This window comes from Lytechinus pictus, unplaced genomic scaffold (genome assembly GCF_037042905.1).
Source record: "Lytechinus pictus isolate F3 Inbred unplaced genomic scaffold, Lp3.0 scaffold_20, whole genome shotgun sequence".
Lineage (NCBI taxonomy): Eukaryota > Metazoa > Echinodermata > Echinoidea > Temnopleuroida > Toxopneustidae > Lytechinus > Lytechinus pictus.
The window spans coordinates 7,268,517-7,294,360 of record NW_026974141.1 but is presented as its reverse complement, the minus strand read 5'-3'; the positions used below and the strand labels follow the sequence as shown (position 1 = coordinate 7,294,360).

At 37.6% G+C, this 25,844-nt stretch overlaps 1 protein-coding gene and 1 long non-coding RNA gene across 10 annotated transcripts in view; both read left to right on the top strand.

Annotated features, from left to right (window-relative positions):
* LOC129282839 (alpha-mannosidase 2C1-like) overlaps positions 1 to 25,844 on the top strand; it is a 47,780-nt gene that overhangs the window by 13,512 nt on the left and 8,424 nt on the right. For all 9 annotated transcript variants that reach the window (XM_064115094.1, XM_064115095.1, XM_064115099.1 and 6 more), the window contains 18 exons: positions 699 to 854; positions 2,036 to 2,132; positions 3,394 to 3,485; positions 4,100 to 4,277; positions 4,719 to 4,908; positions 5,894 to 6,000; positions 6,603 to 6,806; positions 7,387 to 7,503; positions 8,077 to 8,172; positions 9,549 to 9,640; positions 10,704 to 10,881; positions 19,878 to 20,048; positions 20,699 to 20,794; positions 21,288 to 21,474; positions 22,940 to 23,144; positions 24,108 to 24,215; positions 25,103 to 25,256; positions 25,611 to 25,754. In XM_064115094.1, coding sequence (XP_063971164.1) covers positions 699 to 854; positions 2,036 to 2,132; positions 3,394 to 3,485; positions 4,100 to 4,277; positions 4,719 to 4,908; positions 5,894 to 6,000; positions 6,603 to 6,806; positions 7,387 to 7,503; positions 8,077 to 8,172; positions 9,549 to 9,640; positions 10,704 to 10,881; positions 19,878 to 20,048; positions 20,699 to 20,794; positions 21,288 to 21,474; positions 22,940 to 23,144; positions 24,108 to 24,215; positions 25,103 to 25,256; positions 25,611 to 25,754 — 2,572 coding nt within the window. The remainder of the gene's footprint in view (positions 1 to 698; positions 855 to 2,035; positions 2,133 to 3,393; positions 3,486 to 4,099; positions 4,278 to 4,718; positions 4,909 to 5,893; positions 6,001 to 6,602; positions 6,807 to 7,386; positions 7,504 to 8,076; positions 8,173 to 9,548; positions 9,641 to 10,703; positions 10,882 to 19,877; positions 20,049 to 20,698; positions 20,795 to 21,287; positions 21,475 to 22,939; positions 23,145 to 24,107; positions 24,216 to 25,102; positions 25,257 to 25,610; positions 25,755 to 25,844) is intronic.
* LOC135157911 (uncharacterized) lies at positions 15,095 to 18,129 on the top strand. The gene is made up of 3 exons (XR_010296817.1): positions 15,095 to 15,431; positions 16,861 to 16,977; positions 17,699 to 18,129. It is a non-coding gene; the product is annotated as an uncharacterized LOC135157911 (long non-coding RNA).

Genomic DNA, 25,844 nt, shown 5'->3' with positions numbered 1-25,844 from the left:
TTATGACTGATAAATCAACATTTACTAATAATTTGATGCAGGGGGTTTTAATTTTAACAAGTGAAGCATATTGAATGAAATTGGGATGATGTTTCCTGTCACTTAAAATCACTTTTTTTTTTAGAACTAAACACTGATTTTCCATGTGCATTTTCTCAGGGCTTCATATTTACAACTTATCACAGACATGGTAACAAATACATGTAGATTTCATATCACTTTCAGTCAATGCCTCTGGCATTATGATAAGATTTGCATGGTATGCACAAAAGAGAATATGATGAATATGTTTAACAGGAATTCAAGGATCTAAGAATTGTATTGGTTCGCATAGGAGATAACGTTAAAATCTTTTGAAAATATATCTATATGTACTCTCTGAAGTGCACAGAGAGATGTTTAATCTATTATACGCAAAATAAATTAATCTTGATGATTCATTATAATAATAATTGCATGTATCCAGCAAAGTTTCCCAAAAAGTTTACAATCAGAAATTAGAAACCTAACATCATCATGGTTATACTTTTATTTATGAAACCTATCTTTTCAACTAATTCCCTTTCATTCTTTTTTCCCTTTTCTAAATTTTCAAGCATTTCATAAGCTCTTAATTACAGTGCAGTAGAATGTATGTACATAGTTTCTGCACTATACTAATAAGTATATTATTATTATTATTTATTGTGTAAATACAGGCTCTTTCTAGAAAAGCACCCTGTGCGCATCACTCACAGAAAGGCCAATGGTCGGGTGACCTTTGGCGAGGCCACTCAGGCATGGAATTCAGGTAGTTCCAAGTCAAAGTACCCAGCCGCCGAAGTAGTCAAGCCAGGGTCATCTTATGGTCCTACGTAAGTTCTAGTCAATACAGTGCTGCATGTATCTGTGTTGATTTTCAATGTTGTTAATTTTAGCTGAAGTTTCTGATTTCACAAATTTAGGTTTCTGTAAATGTTTTTCACTTGGGTCTAGATCTATTATAATACGGTGAAATACTTTCAAAAGAATTATTGTTTGCTGCAACAATTAGCTTAGCTTAAACGTCAAGCTAGTACATGTATATTGACATTTACCCAGCTCTGAAATTATAAAATTAAAACTAAAAAAATAATCATCGCATTGAAAATCATCAATGCAAATAAGCAAATTTGAATCAGTGTGTTGTTTTATTATTGCTCAATCTAGATGAAATGTTAGGTATTTTGCTAATTCTTCAGCAATTAAACAATACTAGAATCATTTGGCATTTTTTTGAAAACTTCATACAAACAAGTATGTGTTTATTTATTCCATTTGATCTCATTTTTAGATTGTTATCACAACTGGCATTATTTATTGCTTTGAAAAAGACCATTTTCTTTTCATTCATTTTGCCAAATAAACACCTAGTCCAATTAGACCAAATGGTATATGGACTAACTGGCAATATGACCAACTGGTTATTAGACGAAACGGTGAGTGGATGAAATGGCAATTAGACCATGTGGATTGTGGACTATCTGATGGTAGACCAATTGATAGTAGACGAGTTGGGAAATTGACGAATTGACATAAGACCAATCGAAAATAAACCATTCTCGCGGGAGCAAATGTCATGATGATCTCTAACTAAAGGCTTTCATGGTGGAGAGAATAATGGGAGGTTTTGTGCGGTAAACAACATGTATGTAGTCCTGAAATGGCCTGTTTGTTTTGCTTTCTTGGTTGTTTGATATCTCTTAAAAGAACTGTTATCGATTTTTCGACCAGCGTGTTCTGGTCGTCATCAAGAATGACGATCCACTTGAATACTTGGGTATAAAGCAGGTTGGTTGGTAATGAAAAACTTCAAGGTAATCAAAGTATTCAAGTGGATCATCATTCCCGATGACGACCAGAACAGGCTGGTCGAAACATCGATAACAGTTCTTTTAAGAGCTATTAAACAACCAAGAAAGATAAAAACAAATATGCTTTTCAGGACTACATATATGCTGTTTGCCGCAAAAAAACCTCCATTACTTCAAAGATGTTGAATCTTGCTCTTCTTCAGGTGGGCGACTCACTGGTTTCGCATCCAGTTCCAAATTCCCAAGGCATGGAACAAGAAGGAGGTCCACCTTCTCTGGAACTCAAACTCTGAAGCAATGGTAGGTACTTGTTTTTATAATTTTTCCTTAAGCTACACAATGATACTCATTCTAATTGTCATGCCTCCATCTACCTTATGGGGTTGTCGGAGGGCAGAGTCATTAGGTTTTGGGGTTGCCTGTCCAGCCATTCTGTTTTCATTTTGATGATCGACATAATAACTGTTAACGGATCAAATTCAAACTTGGCTCAGGTATGTATCGGAGTTGCAATGATCTGGATCCCGTAACACAAACGTTAAGCCCCATCACACTTATTCGGAATCAGCAGGAATCAAGCAGAAGCTGGAAAGAAAAAAATATTCAAAAAATCTAGAAATTTTTGGGAGGAACTTATGAATTCACCAAACTGGAGTTGAAATTCAGTATATTGACCAGGTGTATCATCATACACTAGTCAAAATGAACCGCAATGGAGTCAGATTGATAATTCGTGCTACGTTCTTGGACATTCTAGGGGCATTCTAAATATCCTGACTGCATTCTGAGTGCATTCGAAATATTTTTGTCATTTCTTTTGGCCGTCCCGAAGGTTTTGGTCATGTTCAAAACATTCAAGGGATATTTTCGAACGGTGTTCGAAGTAGATTTAAATGACCAACTGGTGGTCAAACAATAGTCCTTTCATTCAGGCCAATTCTGCTTGATTCGGAATAAGTGGGATGGGGGCTTTAGCGATTGATCATATGCTTGATTTTTGCGATTGATTGTACATTGTAGTCAATACAATCAATCGTAGAAATATGTTCTGTGATGATTGCTAAGCTTTTTGGTACAGGCCCCTTGGTTTGATCATTAGATCTGACCATATACCTGAAAATTGGACACCATGCAGTCTACTGAAATGTGCCTGCTGGCTTTGCTTTCTCGCATTTTGATATGCATGGGTCATCAAACCTGATTGTACAGTTTGGTGCATTATTAGTGTTTCACCTCACGTTGGTTTGCACAGTTCATATCACTGTAATCAACCTCACTTTGGTTTATGTTATGTTAATATTGCAAAGTTCATTTCACTGTTATCATGATAGTAGTAACCTCACTTTGGTTGATGTTATGTTATATTGTACAGTTGAAATCACTGTAACTGTGATAGGAGAAACCTTACTTTGGTTGATGTTATGTTATATTGTACAGTTGAAATCACTGTAACTGTGATAGGAGAAACCTTACTTTGGTTGATGTTATGTTATATTGCACAGTACATATCACTGTAATCATGATAGTAGTAACCTCACTTTGGTTGATGTTATGTTTATAGGTCTGGAGTCCTTCAGGAGAGCCTCTGCAGGGATTAAATAAAGATGATCGAACCAGCTTCATCCTAACCCGTCCACATAGCTCGTTATTAGAGTAAGTACACAAAATGATTGTGTTTTCTAATTCAAACAAAGAAATTATCCAGAAAAATTAAATTAATGGTCAATCCTGGTGTGTTGGCTCAGTTTGGTAGAGCATCCACCTCACAACCGGGCTTTGGGGAGTTCAAGGCCGTACCGCATCAGACCAAAACACATTAAATGATGGGAGTTGCTACCACCCTGTTTTTGCACTCAACGATTTAAGGGATAGAGTAACATCGATCTGGGGCCCGTTTCATAAAGAGTTACAACTGTTGTTACTTTGCCATTATGGCAACTACCATGGCAACCTTGATTCTGATTGGCTGATGAGCCCTGTTACCATGGTAGTTGCCATAATGGCAAAGTTCCAACAGTTGCAAGTCCTTTATGAAACGGACCCCAGATGCTGCTTCAGTGGCTGCAGGGCTCACGATCAATTTGGCAAAATGAATTTTCTGAGGATTTTTATTTCTAAATTCTATTTCGAACAATAAAATATGGAGTTTTCATATACATTTTCTTGTAAAATTGGAATTAAAGGATGATAGTGCAACATGGTTTTATCATCATGGCTGCCCTTGTTTAGATAGTTTGGATTCATATCTTTCTCTCTTCTCGATCTAGATATGAGCACCTTTACATCGAGATGGCGTGTAATAAGATCCTGGGAGCGGGGAATGGTCTGATCGATGCACCGATACTAGATAGTACATTCACTCTATCTCAAGCTGAGCTTGCTCTCTTCAACCGTGATGCGTATGACTTGATGATGGACGTTGAAATATTGGTTGATATGGTTAAGGTCAGTATACATCTACTGCCCCTGAAATTACACAAATTTCTTTTGCATGCAGTTCCGCTCAGTTGCTATTAGCCACCCAGGTTGCTGGTCATTCATAGAATCATAGTGAGTAATTACATGTACTTGGGGCCAGGGAGTGCATTGGGAGAGAACTTGTCGGACGTTTAATCCGACAACCTCTTGTTTTATCCGACAGTTACCATAGTGACATTGCTTCTCAACCAATCATAGTCAAGGAAAGTCGTCGGGTCTGATAACTCGTTGGACAAAAATGTGGATGAACTGCTCGCCAAAGCTCGAAAACTCCCCAGGGAGCGGCAAATCTTATAAAAGTGGTGAGGGTAATTCTGAATCTTGTAGCGCTTTTAAGTTCACTTTACGCCTATGATGAACTTTGTTCTGCTGACAACGTTAAACATTTCAATCCCCATTTCTTTCTAGTACTTACCCGAGGACCGAGAGCGCGGATATCAGGCTCTCTACACCGTCAATCGGATGATGAATGCTTGTTCGGCCGATCAGCCTGAGACCTATCAGGCTGCCCGAGATATCTGCAGGAAATTCCTTGAGGAAAAGAACGGAGACTCAGCTCACACCATCCATGCTATAGCCAATGCTCATATTGATTCTGGTGAGGTTTTTATCCCTCCTTTAAAGTCCACCATGGGGCAATTCCAAAAATGATCAACCTTTATGTACGTCCAACCCCCATTTTTCTCAAGTGTTACTTCACTTCATAAAGGAAGCATACATTATGGAAGCGCTGTGGTGTAGTGGTTCTGACTCTCGCCTTGTAATCAGAGGGATGTGTGTTCGATCCCACCTTGGCCTAGCGCCCTTTGGCAAGGCGTCAATCCACACTTTGCCACTCTCACCCAGGTGCTAATTGGGTACCGGTAGGAAACAACCGTCATTGTGGTTGGTTTAGCAAGTGTGCGACTAACAGGCTGCTTGAAATGCTATGAATCCAGTGACCGGGTAATAATAATTGTGAAGCGCTTTGAACAGTCGTAGATTGATAAAGCGCTATATGAATGCCAATTATTATTATTATAAACTGACCCAGCCTTTGAGAACATTACAGACTGTCAAAAGAACAAGGAAGACGGAAAATTTCATGAAGGTCCCACGTATAGGGAGTCTGACGTACATATTTAATGGAATTGCACCATGGTGTTTTTCAGCAATTAAACATCTACCAGAATCAGTTTAATACCCATACATACACTTGTGGGGTCAGTTTATTGGATTCTATTCTTTGTCATTTTGATATTGTTCAGGGGCGTGCCAGGATATTTTTATGATTAGGGGGAGGGGTGAGACAATCTAAATGACATAAATCTGACGCCATATTTCTTTTTTCACTTGACTTAATGGGTACCATAGATTCACATGCCCCCAACCTCTTCTCCTGGTTTCAACCCCTTTCTACCCTTTTTCTTCTTTATTTTCCCCTCTCTTTTATTCAATTCTTTGATATTATGGTGGGGGGAGGGGGGGGGGGGGCGGAGAGGGGCGGGGGTGTGGCAATTGCCCCATGTCCCAGTGTCTCACCACCCCAGATGTCCATATCACAGTGGGAAGTTTAACAAGTACAAATTGTATTTTATTCCTAGCCTGGCTTTGGCCCTATGCAGAGACCAAGAGGAAGGTAGCCAGGACCTGGTCTAATGTCCTAAGTCTTGCTAAGGACTACCCGGATCTTAACTTTGCCTTCTCTCAGGTAAAAGGTAGTAGTTCTAGATCTAATCCATATCTACATGTACATGTAAGAGTAATAGTATTGACTCGCCTTGAGGGGAATATGATATAACCGTGCCCCTCCAGCCGTTTCAGGGTTTAACAATCTATGCTGGCAGCACAGAAACGTTGTTGGCATAACAGAGTGCTACCAGTAAACCCAGTCACATCTTTCAAATTGTGTAGTCAAAACATTTATTTCAATGTGTAAGTAATGCATTGTTGTAACATTAGGCATCGCTGGCACATTACCAGTTGTAACAGGGCCTCTTTTTATAGCGCATTGTTAGCACTATAAACAACATTTCTGTGCAGTCAGTACTGGTATTTCTCAGCATTTCCAGATACTCAAAATTTTAAAGAACAGAATTACAGTCAGTTACAACATTTACAAAAAATAGCATTATTAGAAATTAAAAAATAATTAGGCATATACATACCTTGTTTCTAAATATATATGTACATAAACTTGGCTTGAAATATGACTCATTGTGCAATTCAAGTTTCTTTCTTTAATAATTATGTAAATCTCATGAAAAGACCTCTTAATAATGCAATATTCATGAATATTATCATTATCACCAGGCCCAGCAATTTCAGTGGGTGAAGAGTGACTACCCATCGCTCTACAGGAAGATACAAGAGCTGGCCAAGAGAGGGCGCTTCATCCCTGTAGGGGGATGCTGGGTGGAGATGGACGGTAATCTGCCGAGCGGGGAATCGTTCGTCAGGCAGGTTCTGTACGGACAGAGGTTCTTCAAGGAAGAGTTTGGGAGTTATTGTACAGAGGTATGGGAAAGGGTTAATGTTTGACTCAGGGCCCTATAGGCACTAGCGTATCCAGCATCACTATGACAAAGAAATGTATTGGCCCATGCACAAGCATTATAGTGTCACTAATGTCCGCAGACAGTTGGGCCCCTGAAATGCTGATGTAAAACATAGGTTTTACTACAAAATGTAGTTTATTGTGGTCCCGAGAAATTTAACAAGCAAAGTTTCATTACAAAATGTAGGCTCCCGATAAAATTCATACCCTGAAATACTGATACTACGTTTGATACATCGTGAGACAACTGGTTATTTCTTCTACTCAAAATTCATACCCATGCTTACTATCAACAGTTTTAATCCAATAAGTTTTAAAGAAATAAAAATGTAATGTAATTGTTATTTTTTTTTAAGTGGAAATAATTTCATTTATTAAACATTTCAATTACTGCATAATAAGGCTCAGATTGCACTAGAGAGCATCTTTCAAGCCAGGGCCATAAGGGTTGAGCTTTGTGCCTCCCTAATTCTAATTTCCAAAAGTTGGCATGTCTGCAGAATCAATCACGCTCATGAAAATATTTTCTTCTCTTCACAGTACTGGTTACCCGACACCTTTGGTTACTCCGCTCAGCTCCCTCAGATATTAGCGGCAGGAGGAATGAGGAGGTTCGTTACGCAGAAGATGAGCTGGTGTATCGTCAATAAATTCCCTGTAAGTAAATCCAAGCTGGTATAACTGCACATGTGCCAACTGTTTAATTTTGTATTGAAATGATCAACTCACTTCATATTTGTAGTAAAAAAATCCCCCCAACCCCCCCCCCCCCCCAAAAAAAAAAAAAAAAACCAACAACAACAATTGCTTTGACATCTTGAATCCTGAATCCCATAATCGGTAGATTAATTTAAAACCTTAAACACAATTTGGATGGTTTTGGATTTCCCATGATAATGTTTAATTGTAAACAGGTTTTTTTCTTTCTACATTTTTAATTCCTCATTTTTGCCTTTATGATTATCTTTGGGTTGCCCACGCTTTTCAACTTAGAGCATTTTTGTTTTATACATTCATGTACAACACAATACATCCTGAATCCCATAATCCGTAGATTAATTTAAATCCCTAAACACAATTTGGATGGTTTTGGATTTCCCATGATGATGTTTAATTGTTAACAGGTTTTTTCTTTCTTCATTTTTAAATCCTCATTTTTGCCATTATGATTATCTTTGGGTTGCCCAAGCTTGTCAACTCAGATAATTTTTTGTTAACATTCTTGTACAGCACAATACATTCTGGTGGCAGGGTATAGATGGTACCAAGTGTCTTGCACACTTCCCTCCTACGGACACATACCATGCTAGGGTCAAAGTTGAAGAGGTCAGTTGAGTTCCACTCTCTGGCCCGTATTCTGAAGTCGGGTTTAAGTTAGACTTAGGTTTAAAGTTGTGGTTTAAGTATGGACAGCCAATTGTTATATAAATCAGTAACAATAGAGATATTATATTTCAGCTCCTTTGGCTCTCAAATCATTCATAATTGTCTAGGAAGTATGAAAAATTATTGTCTTCACCATCGATGAATCAGGAAAGAGCACAGTAAACAGAAGAAAAATACAACTTAATAAAAAAAATGATACTTTTGGCTTCCCATACTTAAACCACAACTTTAAACCTGAGTTTAAGTTAAACCCGACTTCAGAGTACGGGCCTCTATCTCCATTCTATACTTCCATCTTATTCATGATGTTTATGTACATGTACATGTATGTTTAGTAAGCCTCAGAGTAAAACTCTTTAACCCTAACTCTCCCGGGGTATTTTGATTCTTGTCCTTCCCGGGGGGGGGCCATTATGGCCCCCCCTTAAGATCTCGGCTGCCGATCGCGCGAGCGACGCAAAAATTTGCACGCTGGTAGTGTGCGATGTAATCTACAAGGCTGTATGGTAAAATTTTCCAAAATAATGAGATTTTATTTTATATGAATTAATTATGCTAATTTATGCATAAATCATACTTTTTGCTCTAATTCACTAAATAAAGCTCCTAGAGTGCTAATTTTTGGTAAAAATATTCTTTGTAGCATTCTTAACAATCGCATTAAAAAAAACTTCAGTTTGGAAATCAATTTCTTATGTATTTTATTGTTTTATGAATTTCTTATGTATTTCTTTGTTTTTTTACTTTTTGTTTTTTATTGTTTTTTCAATGGAAATTGTTCCAGACTTAATTCTGATCATAAACAAGGCAAAATTAATTAAGTTTAATCAGTAAAAGTAGAAATAATGATACATTTATGAATTTTGGCTAAATACACCATTTGCATTGGATTTGTACATGAAATCACGTTTATGAGCAATTTTGGGTCTGACATGCACTTACATAATGTTGTGTAATGTCGTAACCGTGTACCCGGGCGTCACAAATTTGGGCTCAAAATTTGCGCGAGACTTGAAAGTAAAAAGTCAGTGAGCGGCGAGGTCAAAAAATTTTGCGCAGCAGATATATCGCGAAAATTGTCGAGGGGGGGGGCCATAATGGCCCCCCCCCGGGAGAATTAGGGTTAACAATCAGTACATTGTATCTTTTTACTAACAATTTGCAACCGAACGACGCACCGTATTGTGAATCCACCGAATTGAATTGTAAAAAGTGTATGCATTCCAGGTTTAATATACATTGCTCCAGTTAAAGACAATTAAAGATCTATTCAGTTGCACATTTCATCATGAAATATGTCCTTTATACATGTATAGTGTCTAAAGAATGCTACAAACCACCGAGACAAAGGACGCTCTGATCATAGTCTGATGCTATATGGCTTTGGTGATGGAGGCGGTGGACCAACGTAAGTGTCCCCGCTTTATTCATTCTATGATTACAAAATATGATTGAATGACATGTGTAACGTATGGACTGAACAGATGTATGAATTTGGAGTTAAACATGTTTGCACACATACATAGGCCTTACATTGGGCAAAGGGTGATTAGCCCTAAAATATAAAATTAGTAGCATTAAATAGTATTTGTATGTGTTTTTGTATCCTATACGGATTTAGCAGAGGTAAGAAAAAAAACCTTATATAATGATATTTTATTTTGGATTGGCATTTCCACACAAAGTGATTGCTTGCCTTATAAAGATTAAATCCTCTTGTCTTTAGGAATACAGTCCCTTGACCATTTTGACTGGTATAATGTTGACAGTCAAACTTACTGAAGAAAAAAAAAAGAGTTTCTAAAAATAATGATATTGCATGATATCTTTGACCTTTATCCTCCATTGGTGCATTTCATCAAAGATACTTCAAGGGGAAGATCGGACACTTTGGCGATTTTTTGAAACGCTTGATTATTGCTCAGAGAGTAGGGTGCCCACTCGCGTTGAGTAAGTAAACCTTCACACATCAGCAGCGACTGTGTATGAAACATGGGGAAAATGAGAGGGCTCAAGGGTGGCCCATGGGAATAATTCCACATTTTATTACCCAGAAACCTCTGAAAAATATTCATCTTTGATTTAAGAAAAAAAAATTTGAATAAAAAAAAATTCTAAAATGTAAAAATCGTCTATTCCTTCACCATTTCTCCCATATATTTTGTACACAACCACATCGCGATACGCAAAGGTAAAAAAAGGTCGTTACTTACTCAACACTGTGGGGCGCTCTCTTCTCGAGCGTTTCATTGCGAGATCTTTGTACTGTCCGATCTTCCCCTTGAAGTATCTTTGATTTCATGTATTAAATAGTAAGTTTCAATGACAAACTGTTATAAGCTACTGAAATCCTTGCCTCTGATTGGCTCAGAACAAATTGGTCAGTAAAAATCATTGACAAGATGCTTCATGAAACACTCTCCCGATTTTGATATAATCTTAACCTTTGACATTTGACCTCCTGGTTACAGGAAAGATATGCTAGAGAGGATGCAGAGACTTAAAGATGTAGACGGCATCCCAAGGGTCAAACCATCCACGCCAAAGGAATTCTTTTCAAGCGTGGAGAAAGACGGCGGCAACCTCTGCACATGGCAAGGGGAGTTATACCTTGAGCTTCACCAGGGAACCTTCACCACACAGGCAGAGGTGAGATAAACACCCCTTATTTGAAATGGAATAGACCATCGTTGCTGAGAGGGCATTGGGATATAATAATAATAATAATAATGGATATTTGGATCGCTAAAAACAAAAAGTACCATAGCGCGTACAATGTATGAATAATTTAACATGAATAATAATTTTATAACTACAATATTCAAGATAAAAAGGGAAATTAATTATTGAGGAAAAAGGTATGTCTTAAGGGAAGATTTGAAGCCAAGAACACTGGAAGCATTTCTTATTGAAAGAGGGATAGCATTCCAAGTCTTGGCAGCTGCTACAGCAAAACGTTTTTCGGCAGAGGAGAGTTTTGAGAAGGGAATGCAAAGTCTGCATGTGTCAGTGATTGAACGAAGATTACGAGAGGGTGTGTATAATTTGATGGTATTATTAAGATATTCAGGTGCCAATTGATTTAGAGTTTTGTATACATATAAACAGACTTTAAACTGAATACGTTGGAATAGAGGTAGCCAGTGGAGTTCCTTAAATAGGGGTGTAGTATGAGTTCGGGATCCAAAGCCAAAAATTAATCGAGCGGCACGATTCTGAATAACCTCAAGTTTTCTTCTATCCCTAGCTGACAAAACAGTATATAAACTATTGCAGTAATCTAACCGAGAAAGAATCAGTGCTCGCACAGCATGGTGACATGTCTTAAGATAATAATAATAATAATAATATAGAGTATTTATAAAGCGCCAAATCCACATTGATTATGTGCTCAAGGCGCTGAAATATACTTGGTATATTATTATTACCCCGGCTGTAGCTGAGCGGCCATACAGGCGCTAAAGCATTCAAGGAATAAATCCTACCGGGTACCCATTCACCTCACCTGGGTCGAGTGCAGCACAATGTGGATAAATTTCTTGCTGAAGGAAATTACGCCATGGCTGGGATTCGAACCCACGACCCTCTGTTTCAAAGTCCGAAGACTAATCCACTGGGCCACAACGCTCCACATCAATGATCAATGAATCTACGAATCCTCCACAAGTTGCTGAGATGATAATTACATTACTATAGCCTGATGAACATCATCTGGAAATGTACCCGATGATAATGAGCTGTTTACAATAGAGGTCAGAGCAGAAATATTGCAATTGACAAGTTTTTTCAAAAGCCAAGTAGGTTGAGAATCTGTTAAAAAAGTGGCATTAGACATATTGCTCACAATGGGTTTGATATTATCCTCACTGACAACCTCAAAACAATTCAACATACTTTCATGAAAAGAACTGACTTCTTGATTATCTACACTTCTTGGTTCAGGTGTATTTGTGACATTGTTGCGGATATCACTTATCTTCTTGACAAAGAACAAAGAAAAACGATTTGCTAGATCAAGAGGATTATCATACACAGGGAGAAACTTAACATTCTTGTGGAGCAGATTATTAACAACTTTAAAAACTGTTTTGACATTAGCTTTACAGAGTAACTCTGTATAGTATTTTTGCTTAGCCTCAACTACTGTATTAGGTCGTTAACATGCTTGTTAGCTAGCTTAAAAGCTGTGTGATCAGTGTCAGAAGAACTTTTGATCCATTTCCGTTCAATCCGTCTTCTTTCTCGACGCGCAGTAAGGATTTCCTCATTGAACCAAGGATTGCGAACCCTTGTGGAGCAGAGACATGATTTCTGAGGAGCAAACTCATCAACGCAGGCTGCTACAGATGTGTTATACGCAGTAAGAACTGAATCGACATCACCAGCCGAGGACAAGTCATTGAGTTTGTCAATCAGTGCCTCACTAAATCCTTCGATGTCCATCTCCTTGAAGTTCCTGAAAGTCCGCTTAACTTTCTTCACCACCGGCCAAGGATACCTGAGTACAAACCGGATGCAGTGATGATCAGACATGAGACTATGATGAATGACAATGTCTTCAATTATGCAGTCACGACGGGTAGGACAGGGGCCCGTTTCATAAAACATTTGACTTGCAACTGTAACATCTCCCATATCTATGGCAAATCTTGTTATTGCAATGGCAACTTGTCATAGTTGCAAATATCCGTTTCATAAAAGCAATAACAAATTGTTATCGTAAATAAAAATAAATAAATGAAAAATAGTTCGTGAACGAGCCTGATTTGCAGCTAACAGCCGGTTTACCGTTTTTTTTCTTCACACACGTCGTCTGCGATAAAATTTTGATGGTGACAGAATTGAAGTAAAATTTTAATCGGAGATGTAAGTACTTTCTAATTATTGTATTTATTCAATTATTACATCATTTGATAAAGTAATAAATAAATCACTTCCGAAAGAATGACATTGATAATACATATCATATTTCCATCGTTTTCTACGAGGTAAACATGCATTTTGCCCGGGGATATCGTGGAGGCATCATCGAGATGCCGAGTGGTCGCTATCCCGGAGCTTCGGCGTAGTACACGGCAGTAGTGTTGATGTGTGTGGGGTGGAGCTCGAATGAGCGGCGTTGCGACTTGAGTTGCATCTGTCTTTCTTTCTGACTTTAATCTTTAATTATATAATTCAGTGCGATATGTGAACAGCTGTGTGAGAGTGAGCCTTTATTTTTTTGTGGCTTGGGTTGTTGTGGGCGACAAAAATACAGTCAAGTCTCGAGGAGCATTGATGGGTGTTGATTGGTGTTCACGCTCATGTTGTTTGGCCTCGGCTTTGGCATGTTTTTTTTTTTTTTTTTTTTTTTTTTTTTTTTTTTGGGGGGGGTGACTGTCACAAATATTGTACTCTGTAACTGTGAGGGATTGTTTTTCTTATAGTTTTCAGGGGGGGGGGGTGGGTGGCTTGCGAGTATAAACAGTTTGGTGGCCAGACAGTAATAAAAAAAAAGGCAAAGTTTTTTTTTTTTTAAAGCTGGGAGTGTGAGTCAGTTAGCAAAAATTTGGGCCTTTTTTAGAGGATCTAAGTACTTCTAGATCTAGACTCTATACAAAATCTGATTTTGTGATAGATTTCGAGTAACCCAGGCAACTGCGGCCCGCTGTACGGGCTGCAGCCTAGGAGCTGTCCGTGTATTACACGAACAGCTCCTGGGCTAGTTGGCAGACAAATGGGGTAGAATTGTGGTCACCATATCACCCCAAATTAAAGGGGGAAAATTATGCACTTGCCTCTATTACATGGATGAAGATCTATCGAGACACAATACTATCGTCGATGCATAAAGTGTAAGCTCAAAAAAGGCGAAAGTTATGTCGCTTTCGCTCTCCTGCTTTCAAAATTGAAAACAAAATGGCAGATCGATACCGGGGCTACTTTTGTTTTTTTTAACTTAAAGTTTATGCATCGACGTTAGGAATGTGTCTCTCAACAGACCATTTTTTTTTTTTATTTAGACAATACAACACTTCTATGTGTGAATCATATCTAAATGCATAACTATTAGTGTTGTATCCTAGGCTGGGTCAGCCGAGACAGAGACCGCTAAAAAAATTTGCATGTTTTTTGTTGAATTCAATTGACAATTGACCCCCCCTCAAGAAAAAAAAAATGAATAAATGAATGTAAAAAATTGAAAATAAATAAATAGAATAAATTTAAAAAACAGGCAAAATATATATATATTACCGGTATATATAATCTATAGAGAGGGGGGGGGGGGGTGGGGTGGAATCTAGATCTAATAATAGTGTGTGCATTAGAAATTCACATTGCGTTGATGATGGACACAATTTATGTGCTGGAAATGACTGCATTTGTCAGGCCTCGGAGCCGAGACATCAAGACAGAGCGACCGAGGCCGAGACATCAGGCTTCGAGGCCGAGGACGCAAATTCTGGTCCCGAGGCCGTCCTCGGTACACAACACTGATAGCTATAGAATCAGCATGCTCTCTTTACCCTACAAGATTGATAACAAAGACATATGTGTTTCAACAAGAATTAATTGGTCAACGTATATCTGAATGGGGTATTGTACAGTACTATTGATCAACCAATGATACGAGTTGTATTCTGAGATTTAAATCCATGTTCCTCTTTGACCAATGTTGTCAAATAAAAACCTTGCTTTGAGCATAACATCCTCAAGGTGGTCTGAAATTCTATTAGAAGAAGGTACATGTACTCTTCTGTGGAAGTTCATTTTATGCTTTGACTGCTATATCTACAAGTTTTATTATCAATATACTAGTGTTCTGAAGTTGATGTGTTAATAATCAAATATTTTAATGTTTATTCTACTTAAAACATAATAGATGGCAGCAGGAGCAAATGTTGGTCGTGATGAGGCGTATACCACCATCAACAATGCTGCAATTGCAGTCACCGCCACCACTGCTGCCACCACCATCAGTGCTACTAATGCCACCACCACCAAGTCTGCTTCTGCCACTGCCATCACCATTGCCACCGCCACTACCAAGACCACTCCTGACACAAAGCCCCCAAGTCCTCAACTGACCAGATATTGCAGCTGGAGAAGGGCTTGCCGGTCTCCTACAATAAGAAAAATGCCAAGGGCCCATCTAATGAACTTGTTGCAGAATATTTGGCCACAGTTGTAGAAAAGCAGAGACTAACATGCAGCCACAGGTAAAAATCAATGTCAGATATGATGGATAGTCTTTGAAATATGGGTTGCAGAATGAATATCAGTAAAACCCATCATGATGTGCAATCTGATTTAACCCTAAAAAGGCGGTGGGGGGGGGGGCTCAAAAATTTTCGCGATAAATCCACAACGTGAAAGATGGTGCCGCGTCATTATATGCCTTTTTTAAAAAGATTCATGAGTTTTCAGACAAAATTTGTGACACATGGGTACCCGGTTCTGTAATTACGCAACGTTGTGTAAGTACATTTCAGAATTGCTTTAAAATGTGATTTCATGAAAAATCCAATGCAAATTCTGTTTCTAGCCAAAATTCATAATTGTATCATACCAGTAATTTTCATTTTTACTGATTAAAATCAATTACTTTCAAGTTGCTTATGATCAGAAAATTTTGTCAACAATATCAAAAAAAAGTAAAAAAAAACAACAAAGAAATACTTAAGAAAAAAAAAAAATACAGATGAATGGAATTTGATATCATTTAACGTTTATGTGTCTGAACAAAAAAAAACCACTTCAAGGGCTTTGTTTATAGATTTCCAGCCAAATTCTAATTTCATGCATGATTAAGTAAAATTTATTAATTACAAATAAATTTAAATAATTTTAGAACGATCAAATATACAATTTTTTCATCTGTGACAGGCATGTTGCATTTTTTCACAATTGCGCAATTAACGGTCATACCGTCAAGATCTTGAGGGCCCCCACCCCCCTATCTTTCCTGCCTCCAAAATACCCTGGCAGTCTTATTAGGGTTAGATTAGGTTTACATTAAAATATAAAATTCTTACAATGGATTTCAGTGGCGTAATGAGCCAAATATTTTGAGAGGGCTAAATATGACGGATGGAACAAAAGTTCTCCAAAGATGCAAGAGAGCGAAGGGAGTGAGCAAAATTGTTGAACTTTTAAATACAGAAATCAAATTTTTAGAAAGATTTTGACGTAATCAGAAAATAATAGACTATTTCACCCTTTCCCATTCCCTTTTTTTTTCTTGGCCATGAAACATTGGGGGGGGGGCATTGCCCCCTCATCTATACACCAGTGATGGATTTAATACTTTTTGCATGTACGATGACAACGCTCGCTCTCTCTCTCCCTCACCCATCCTCACTACGTGTACATGTGTGTGCAAGATAAATTATGAGGAACAATTGCATAGCATATGAAGTGATGTTTCTCAACCAGAGATTCCTTATATATTATCTATTGTTGCATGTTTGCATTTTTGTTCATCATATTAACCCATCTTGATCCCTTTACCCCCCCCCCCCTGATAAAAAACTTAGTAGTCAAATGACGTTTCCTCTTATTTTCTTTTGATATACATGCAATGTATACATGTGAGAAAAAAAAGTGCCAAACATTTTTTGAAAATTTCAATTTAATTTATTCCTTCAGGTGAGGCTTTGCCCACATTTCCAGAAAGACACAAGATAGTATCAGAAAGCCATGTCAAAATCAACGACTGAAGGGTTTGGAGAGCCATACAAAGAGCCTAGAAATGTGATTTCACCTGTAAGTTAAACTCTTGATTATAATTCTGATTCACTTTGGCATAGGAAGTATGTCACATGATAACAATTTGAATGATTTTTGTCTTCTTGATTTGCTCTTCGTCAAGAATCCAGTCCATATTTAAGAATTAAACTCTAAGTTCAAGGTGTTAAATTGATATATGATATTTCTTTTACAGCTGCAAAAACAACAAACCAATATCAATCATTGGTAGATAATGTGACTTGCTTTCTCTTGCCAAAGTGGTACATGAATATTCTGCATTTCTATAATTATTGACCCCCACCACTACCACCTAAGATGCAACATGTCAAATTACTGCAAAGACATATATGCTAGTTATTCACTTCATCATATTTTTAATTATTAATTTGTCAGTAAAGGAGTAATAGGACTCAGGTAGATTACCCGAAGAAGCTCACATAATTTTTTTTTGACTGGTAGACCCTTTACATTCATTTGATGAATTGAGTTGCTGCAAAATCAACTGAATGTAATGAGTACAAAATCCTGTTAATAAACCTTACTAGGTGAGGCTATTCTGGTAGATCATCCCGGGGGGCGCCTGAGGATCTTGTCCATTTGGAGAAATCTTGCAAAGTATCGAAAGGTGCCTCCACCCCCCCCCCCCCCCAGTCTATTAAGGGTTAACAATGAAAATGAAATTAGGAATAACTTTGGTATCTTGCTTATATGCATTATAAATTAACTTCTATTTCAGGTACTTCAATCACATGAACAGCAGCAGGAGCAAAAACAGCAGCAACCACACAGGAGATGTAACGACAGCATTGACCAACAGCAACAACAACAGCAGCATAAACAATTTCTGCAGGAGGTGCAAAAACCACACCGGCAACCTCAACAACATCAAGATGTCCAACAACCACTCCGGGAACATTAACAGCAACCACAACTTCAGCAAGAGTTTCAACAAACACATCAGCAAAAACCAACAGCAGCAGCAACAACAGCACTTATGAAATGAATTTAATTGAAACTCAAAAGCCAATGAGGAAACATCTTTTACAAAATGAGACATCATTTGTTCATTCTTTTACAGGATAAAGGAAAGCTTTTTTGAAAGTGTAAATTTGCAGGAACACAATGTATGTTCCCTCTGTATCTATTTTTTGAAATAAATTTGACTTTAAAAAGAATGAATGATGATTCAATAAATATCTACTTTTTATTTGTCAATGAGTAAAAATACATGTATTTTCTATTTAGAATGACAAAAAGCAATTTATCAAATCAAAATCATCAAAAAATTGACCAATATGGCTCTTAGGCCCTCAAAATTGTTGGTATTTTGATGAAATAGCTGTTTTTGCGGCAATATTTGACACAGCTCAAATATCTGCGTCAAATTTGCCGCAGAAATTGTCATTTGACGCAGCTCCTTGAGCTGCGTCAAATATTGCCGCTGAAATTGTCATTTGCCGCAGAAAGTATCTGCGGCAAAGTTTTATGAAACGGAAACTTGACGCTGTTTTAAGATTTGCCGCAGAAACACAGATTTGCCGCAGAAAATGGGAGTTGCCGCTGCGGCAAATGTTTTATGAAACGGGCCCCAGATGTCTGCAGAGGATTGTCCTTGATGATTACTCTCATCTCTGGTCATTACAAGGTCCAAAGTGTGACCCATATTATGGGTAGCTCCGATGACATGTTGAACCAAGTTAGCAGATTCTATGATGGAAAGGAACTGAGCTACATCAGACTTTGAAGGTTTATCGAAATGAATGTTAAAGTCTCCCAGAAGAAGAACTCGCCCAGCCAATCGTGATATCTCAGCAGTAAGATCATAAAATTCTTGAAGAAAATCTGCTGTACGGAGCTGATTCTGCACAGAAGGTGGTGGTCAGTAGACCACCAAGAAATGCAATTGACCTGCATTACTAACAACATGTGCGAGCTCAAAAGTAGAAAAGGTCATAGAGTCATCCATTTTCAGCTGTAGTTGAAGTGGAGACTTAAAAATAACCGCAATGCCGCCATGAGGATCAGTTGGTCTTGGAGCATTCACAAACGCATATCCAGCTGGTAGGCATTCTGCGATGACGACTGGATCTTCTGCTCGAAGCCATGTTTCTGTTATAATCATTACATCAATATCGTGTTCAGAAATATAATCATTGAGTAGGTATGTCTTATTACGTTCAGAGTGAGCATTCCATATACATATCTTTAAACAGGATTCATGAACCTTTTTGTTATTGGTATCAATAACAATCAAGTTATTATGATTAATTCCCTGCACAGTACATTTGTTGTTCAGACTAAAGTGAGAGATACCTGTAAGTACTGGGATTCTACGTTGCTTTCTACAACCTCCCCGTTTCCCACGATGAGCTTTCTTTTTGAGTTTACGATTTATTCCTAACCTCTTGATATTTCTCAAAACATCAGGATGGAGACTGATCCACTTGAATTTATAGGGAGGTAAATTACAGGTGCCCGTATGTGTGATATGCATGTACACTTCTATATTATAAATGGACTGTGCCATCGTTAGTGAGAGGGGATTGTGATATAGACTCATCCACTTGGCTTGATAGGGGAGTTAAATCGTATGATTCAGCAGGTACATGTACTTTTAAGCACAAAAAGATGTGCTTTCGTTGCTAGTACTTCTTATAGTTGTTGTGTTCAATGGTATTTGCAGTTTCTGTTTTACATGTATATTTGTATTGATATTTTTTTCTCTCGATCATCTCTCTTCCTGCTATTTCCTCTCTCTCTTTCTCACTCCTCCCCTTCCTCCCTCTTTCCATATCTCCCTTTTGTGATTCTGTATCTGTTTCTGCTTGTCTGTTTGTCTCTCCCCTCAATGCCCCCCTCTTTCCCCTCCCTGTTCCCCTCTCTCCTCTCACCTTCCTACCCTCCATATACAATAGATCAAGTACCTAAATAGGAAGTTAGAGCACAAGTTGCAGCAGACGGAATTCCTCTCAGCCCTTCAGCCCGTTGGTAAAGAAGCCCTGATGCAGGAAACCATCTCGGAGAAATGGAAACGACTTCTCCTCCATCAGTTCCATGATGTTCTACCAGGGAGCTGCATCAGGGAGGTAGGTGAATGATGATGATCGTGGTGGTGGCTAGGATGATGATGGTGTTGATGATGATGATGATGATGATGATGGTGATGATATTGATAAACATGTTCATAACAATGATGGTGTTGGACAATTTATGATGATGATGATAATGGTGATGGTGATAATGACAATGGTAATGCTGGTGATGGTGATAGTGGTGATGATTGTGATTTGTGATGACGATGATGATCGTGATGTTGATGGTGATACAGATCATGATGTTCATAGACATGATGGTGTTGATGATGATGATGATGATAATGGTGATATTGGCAATTGTGATGATGGTAAGGATGAAGGTGCGGGTGATTAGGATCATCGTTAATCATGATGACAGTGATGATGATGAAGGTTATGATGGTGATGATCGTGGTAGCTGTGGTTGTGTTAATGATGATGATGATGTTTGTAATGATGATTGCGATTAATGTGATCATGATGATTGTGATAATGATTATAGTGATAATGGTGATGATGATAATGATACTTATGGTGATAGTGGTGATGATGAAGACGGTGATGATGAATTGAATGATGGAGTGGTTGAAGATGCTTGAAATAGAAACAAATCAAATCTTGTTTGGCATATATCTCAACCATTTTCACTCTCTGTTCCCTAGGTTGTAGAAGATGCTGTTACCGACATGAAAGCTTTGAGCAGGGAATTGGATCTGGAGAAAATTATTTTAATCAACTCACTTTCCCAGAATATCAAGGTCAGGAATTAAATATTCACATGTAATTTTGCATTGTTTTCTATTATTTATTTATTCATTTATTCATTCATTTATTCATTTATTTATTTATTTGAATTAATTAATTCGTTCATTAATTTATTTAATTAGTTTTTCATTTATTTATTTATTTATTTAATATTAGTTTATTTATGTATTCATTTATTTATTTGTTTATCTATTTATGTATTTATTTATTTATTTACGTTTTTATCTATCTATGGATTTTTTAAATTTATTAATTTGTTTGTTTATTTCTTTATGTATTCACTTAAACTGTACTTGCTTAATTACTTTATATTTGTTATTTATTTATTTTTTATTTATTTATTGTTTTCATTTTCATATTCAAAGTTCATGCCGATTGCATGATTAAGACTTTTGAGTAACATTAATTTATATTGGAGCCAGATGAAACCAGGTTAAATACTGCTCATTTTTTATTAAACTTAATTTTCCCCATTGTGTCATGCAGAGAGGGAAGTCTTCGTCCGTGCTTGGGTCAAAGGTCATATGTAACCATCTAAGCTGGGAGCGCACAGAGGTGATAGACCTGGGTCAGGGGTCAATGTCAAACACTTCCGGGTCAGGCGGCGATAGTCCTACACCGGCCAAGAAGGCAAGGAAGGTGGGCGGTGGTTCTGAAAAAGTGGACAACTTTGGTGAGTAGAGCAATTTTTTTCATTATTCATCCCCAAAATCTACTTTTTTTTAAATCTTAAGAATTGTATCTATATTAAAACACAAATCCCAAAATGTGCCAGGTGTCTGTTTGTATCGATAAACAACTGTGTGCCTTTTTAGGTGTTAACCACTTGCAGATCCCGGGGGGGGGGGGGGTGGGGGGGGTGGGGGCACAGCCAGCCCATGCCCCCCCTCCCCCTTTAAGAGGCACAATTAAAATTTGTAATGTAAAATTGCCGTTAAAGCACAAGCATGCCCCCCCCCCCATTTTGAAAGGCATAATTAAAATTTATAATGTAAAAATGCCGTTAAAAACACAAGTGTGCCCCCCTCTCTTGAGAGGCACTATTAAAATTTGTCATGTAAAATGCCGTTAAAACACAAGTGTGCCCCCCCCCTTTTGAAAGTGAAGACCTTTTGGACGAAATGTCCTTATTTTTTGGTTAAAAACCTTTTTTTTTTTGGCTTGTCAAATCTTTCCTCAGGAAAATGTGAGTCCCCTTTTGGAAAATCTTGGTGTTATCGATACACTTAAATGAAAAGGAGTTGCAGTAAACATCGATTTAAAAAAAGAAAACAAGGTTAATTGTCACTACGTATACATGTATCATCGTTGATCCAAATCTGGTAGAGTCTGGTACAGTTACAGTAGAGTCTGGTACAGTTACAGTATTGAACTTTGTGAAATCACATTGAAGATCACTGTACACAGATAAGCACATGTGCGACAGTGCATCTTTATTGCATTGAAAAAGACCTGACCTTTGTTGCTAAAACTTCATGCTTGTTTTACTTATTTCCCAGGAACTGCAGAATTTGTTAGAGAATTCTTTCATTAGCACATGTTAGTATTCAAACATACGGACACCTGGGTAGTCGTTTGTTTGGATTCTGTAAAAGCTGATTTTGAAATCAATAGCACAACTGGCATTATCTTTCATTTCTGTTTATACAATCTCATCCCTCTTGTACCAAATCTTCAAAGTCTGTCCATCTCCAGACCAAACCTGTGAATGATCTGCAAGAATACTTGCCCCTTGGACCATTAGCGTACGCAGGATTTTTCAAAGGGGGGGGTTCGACAAAAAAAAAGGTCTTCACCAAAAATTTGAGGTTGTTTCGTACCAAAAAGTTAATTAGGCGGGGGGGGGGGGGTTTGGAACCCCTGTAACCCCCGCCCCCTGCGTACGCCACTGACTTGGACCATTTGTAATTATACCAATGTAACATATTATGTAATTTCTTATGTTTATGTTTGTATTTATGGTTACCATTTTGCTTTGTTAGTGTTCACAAGTGCTCAGGGAGCCATTTTTTTGTCCAGCTCAGATCGAACCTTCCTTTAAAGGTTACGAATCCTTGATTAAAGCACCTTTTATTGTTAACATATTCCAATTCTGTAATCAAACTGCTTGAAAGAAATGATTTTTGTTTGATTTGTAGCTATGGTAACCATTCCCGCAATGTCGGTGTCAACCGTTCTTCAGTGCACCCCATCATCCACTCCTGTCCCGGCTCAGATTGAAGCAGTCAGCAACGGTTACAAGCTCTGGAATGAACACCTTGTGGCCTTGGTAGACTCCTGCGGAAGACTGACCCAGATGAACTTGAGTAAGCCTGGAGGAATCAAACCTGTCTACCAGAAACCGTGAGTCTCTTTTTTCCAATTTTTTTCTTACACAACATGATGATGATGGTAATGATGATGATGATGGCGATATTGATTATAATGATGATGATGTTGAGGATGGTTAAAAGTTTTGGAACGAACACCTGGTGGCATTGGTCGACTCCTGCGGAAGATTGACCCAGATGCACTTGAGTAAGCCTGGAGGAATCGAACCTGTCAACCAGACACCGTGAGTCTCTGTTTTCCAATTTTTTTCATACACAACATGATGATGATGGTAATGATGATGATGATGGCGATATTGATTATAATGATGATGATGTTGAGGATGGTTAAAAGTTTTTGAACGAACACCTGGTGGCTTTTGTAGACTCCTGCGGAAGATTGACCCAGATGAACCTGAGTGAGGCCTGTTTGCAGAGCAGAGGAACCAAACTGTCTACCACAAACCATGAGTCTCCATCCCGTTTTGGTTTCAAACACAACATGATGATGATGATAATGACAACGATGATGATTGAGAAGGAAGATTATGAGGATGATGATGTTTAAGATGATGAAGATGATGATGCTGAAGATGATGATGCTGATGATGATTATGTTGGTGATGATAATGATGATTATAATGTTGATGATAATGGTGTTGTTGATGACAATTTTACATGTACAATTTTATGGAGTGCCATTTGTCGACTTATTCACAAATTAAAAATTGTTCCTATCCTGCTGTAAAAAGTTGTCAAAAATTAATTTATTCTTGAAATGGAAAGAACAGAAAAAAACCACAAATTTTATAATGAAGTTTAATGAATTAATTGGTACATTGTAAATGCCACGAAGAAGGAAGAAATATTATGAAGCAAGCAATCCACAGAAATATGGTCTAACATTCTAGTTTAGACTAGGGTTAAACCTAGGTTTAATTGTCAGAATATCACCCTTGTGATTTATTTTTATATTTCCCATTTATTCTATTTGCAGTGATGTCATCCCTGATGGTGATAACTATGGCAACCAGTTTGTGATGTTTGATGACGTACCTCTCTTTTGGGATGCCTGGGATGTGATGGATTATCATCTTGAAACAAGGTGAATAAAGGTGCCTTAAAGCATGTTTTTAGCTTTGGTAAATTTCCGAAAATGTATCTTATTTCTATTCCGAGTAATTTCTAGATAATACATGTACATGTATGAATGTACATGTATGTACTACATGTATATGCTATACAACAGATGATATGATGTGTAGAATATGAAATGAAAATATGTTTCACAGAGTAAATTCATTTTTATTGGGTGCCCAATCAAAATAAGTAATCAAGCCATCAACGAAACAATCACAATCAATCAAACAATTATGCAAATCCTCAATCAGCAATCAATCAAGCAAGCAATAATTAAATAAATGAGTGAATGAATAAATGAACGAATGAATGAATGAATGAATAAAGAAATGAATAAATAAATAAAACAGTCCCAACAATCAATCAGTCAGTCAACCACACAATCAATCAGTCAGCCAATAAATAAAATGATTGATCAATCATTCAAGGAAGTATTAGTAACCACTCAAACCACCAATCAATTGATCGACCGACCGACCAAATTGACCAATCAAGTAATTCAAAATCAATTGATGCACCAATCAATCAAACATTCCCTTAACTAAACAATCAATAATTTAATACACCAATCAAACTGTCAGTCAATCAATACATATATCAAACAAGCAATCACAATCAATCGAACAATCATTCAATGCCTTAATCAGCAATCAAGCAAGCAATAAATAAATGAATGAATGAATGAATAAATAAATAAACAATCCCAACAATCAATCAGTCAACCAAACAATCAGCCAATAAATAAAATGATTGATTGATCAATCATTCAAACAATCAACCAACCAATCAAACAAACAGTCAGTCAGTCAATCAATCAATCAACCAATGAATCATCCATTAATTTACTTACAGGAAGCCAGTGAATGAGTGTACATCCATTGAAGTTGTAGAGACAAACCCTCTCCAAGTTTCTCTCAAGGTTGAACTCAAGATCAGTGACAGAAGCTACATTGAACAGAAGATCATACTCAGAGCTCATTCCAAGTATCTGGAGTTCCATACAAAGGTATCATTGAGGAAACTTACATTTAGACACGATCATGTTGATTTGGATGGTGATGATTATGATCATGATCATGATGTAGATGATGATGTTGATGATGTAAATGATGATGATGTTGATGATGGTAAAGTTCCATACAAAACTATTGTTGAGGAAAATGGCAATTACTATAGCAATGATGATGAAGACAATGAACATGTAGATGATGGTGATGATGATAATGATGATGACATTGACAATGTTGATGGTGGTGATGATGTTGACAATGATGATGACGATAGTGATGATGAAGTTCCATACATAGAAATTCAGGAATCATCATTGATCATTTTTTTTAACATAAAACATCATCATCAGGTTCACTGGGACGAATCTCACAAGTTCCTCAAGGTGGAGTTCCCTGTCAACGTTCACTCTCCTGAAGCGACCTTTGACATCCAGTATGGCCACCTCAAGAGACCAACCCATCAGAACACTTCCTGGGACTGGGCCAGATATGAGGTAAATTGCTGCTTGTTCTACAAACAGTAGCCTCTATTCTGAAGTGTGGTCCAATCTAGACCACGGTCGAAAGTCAGTGCTAGCAAAAAG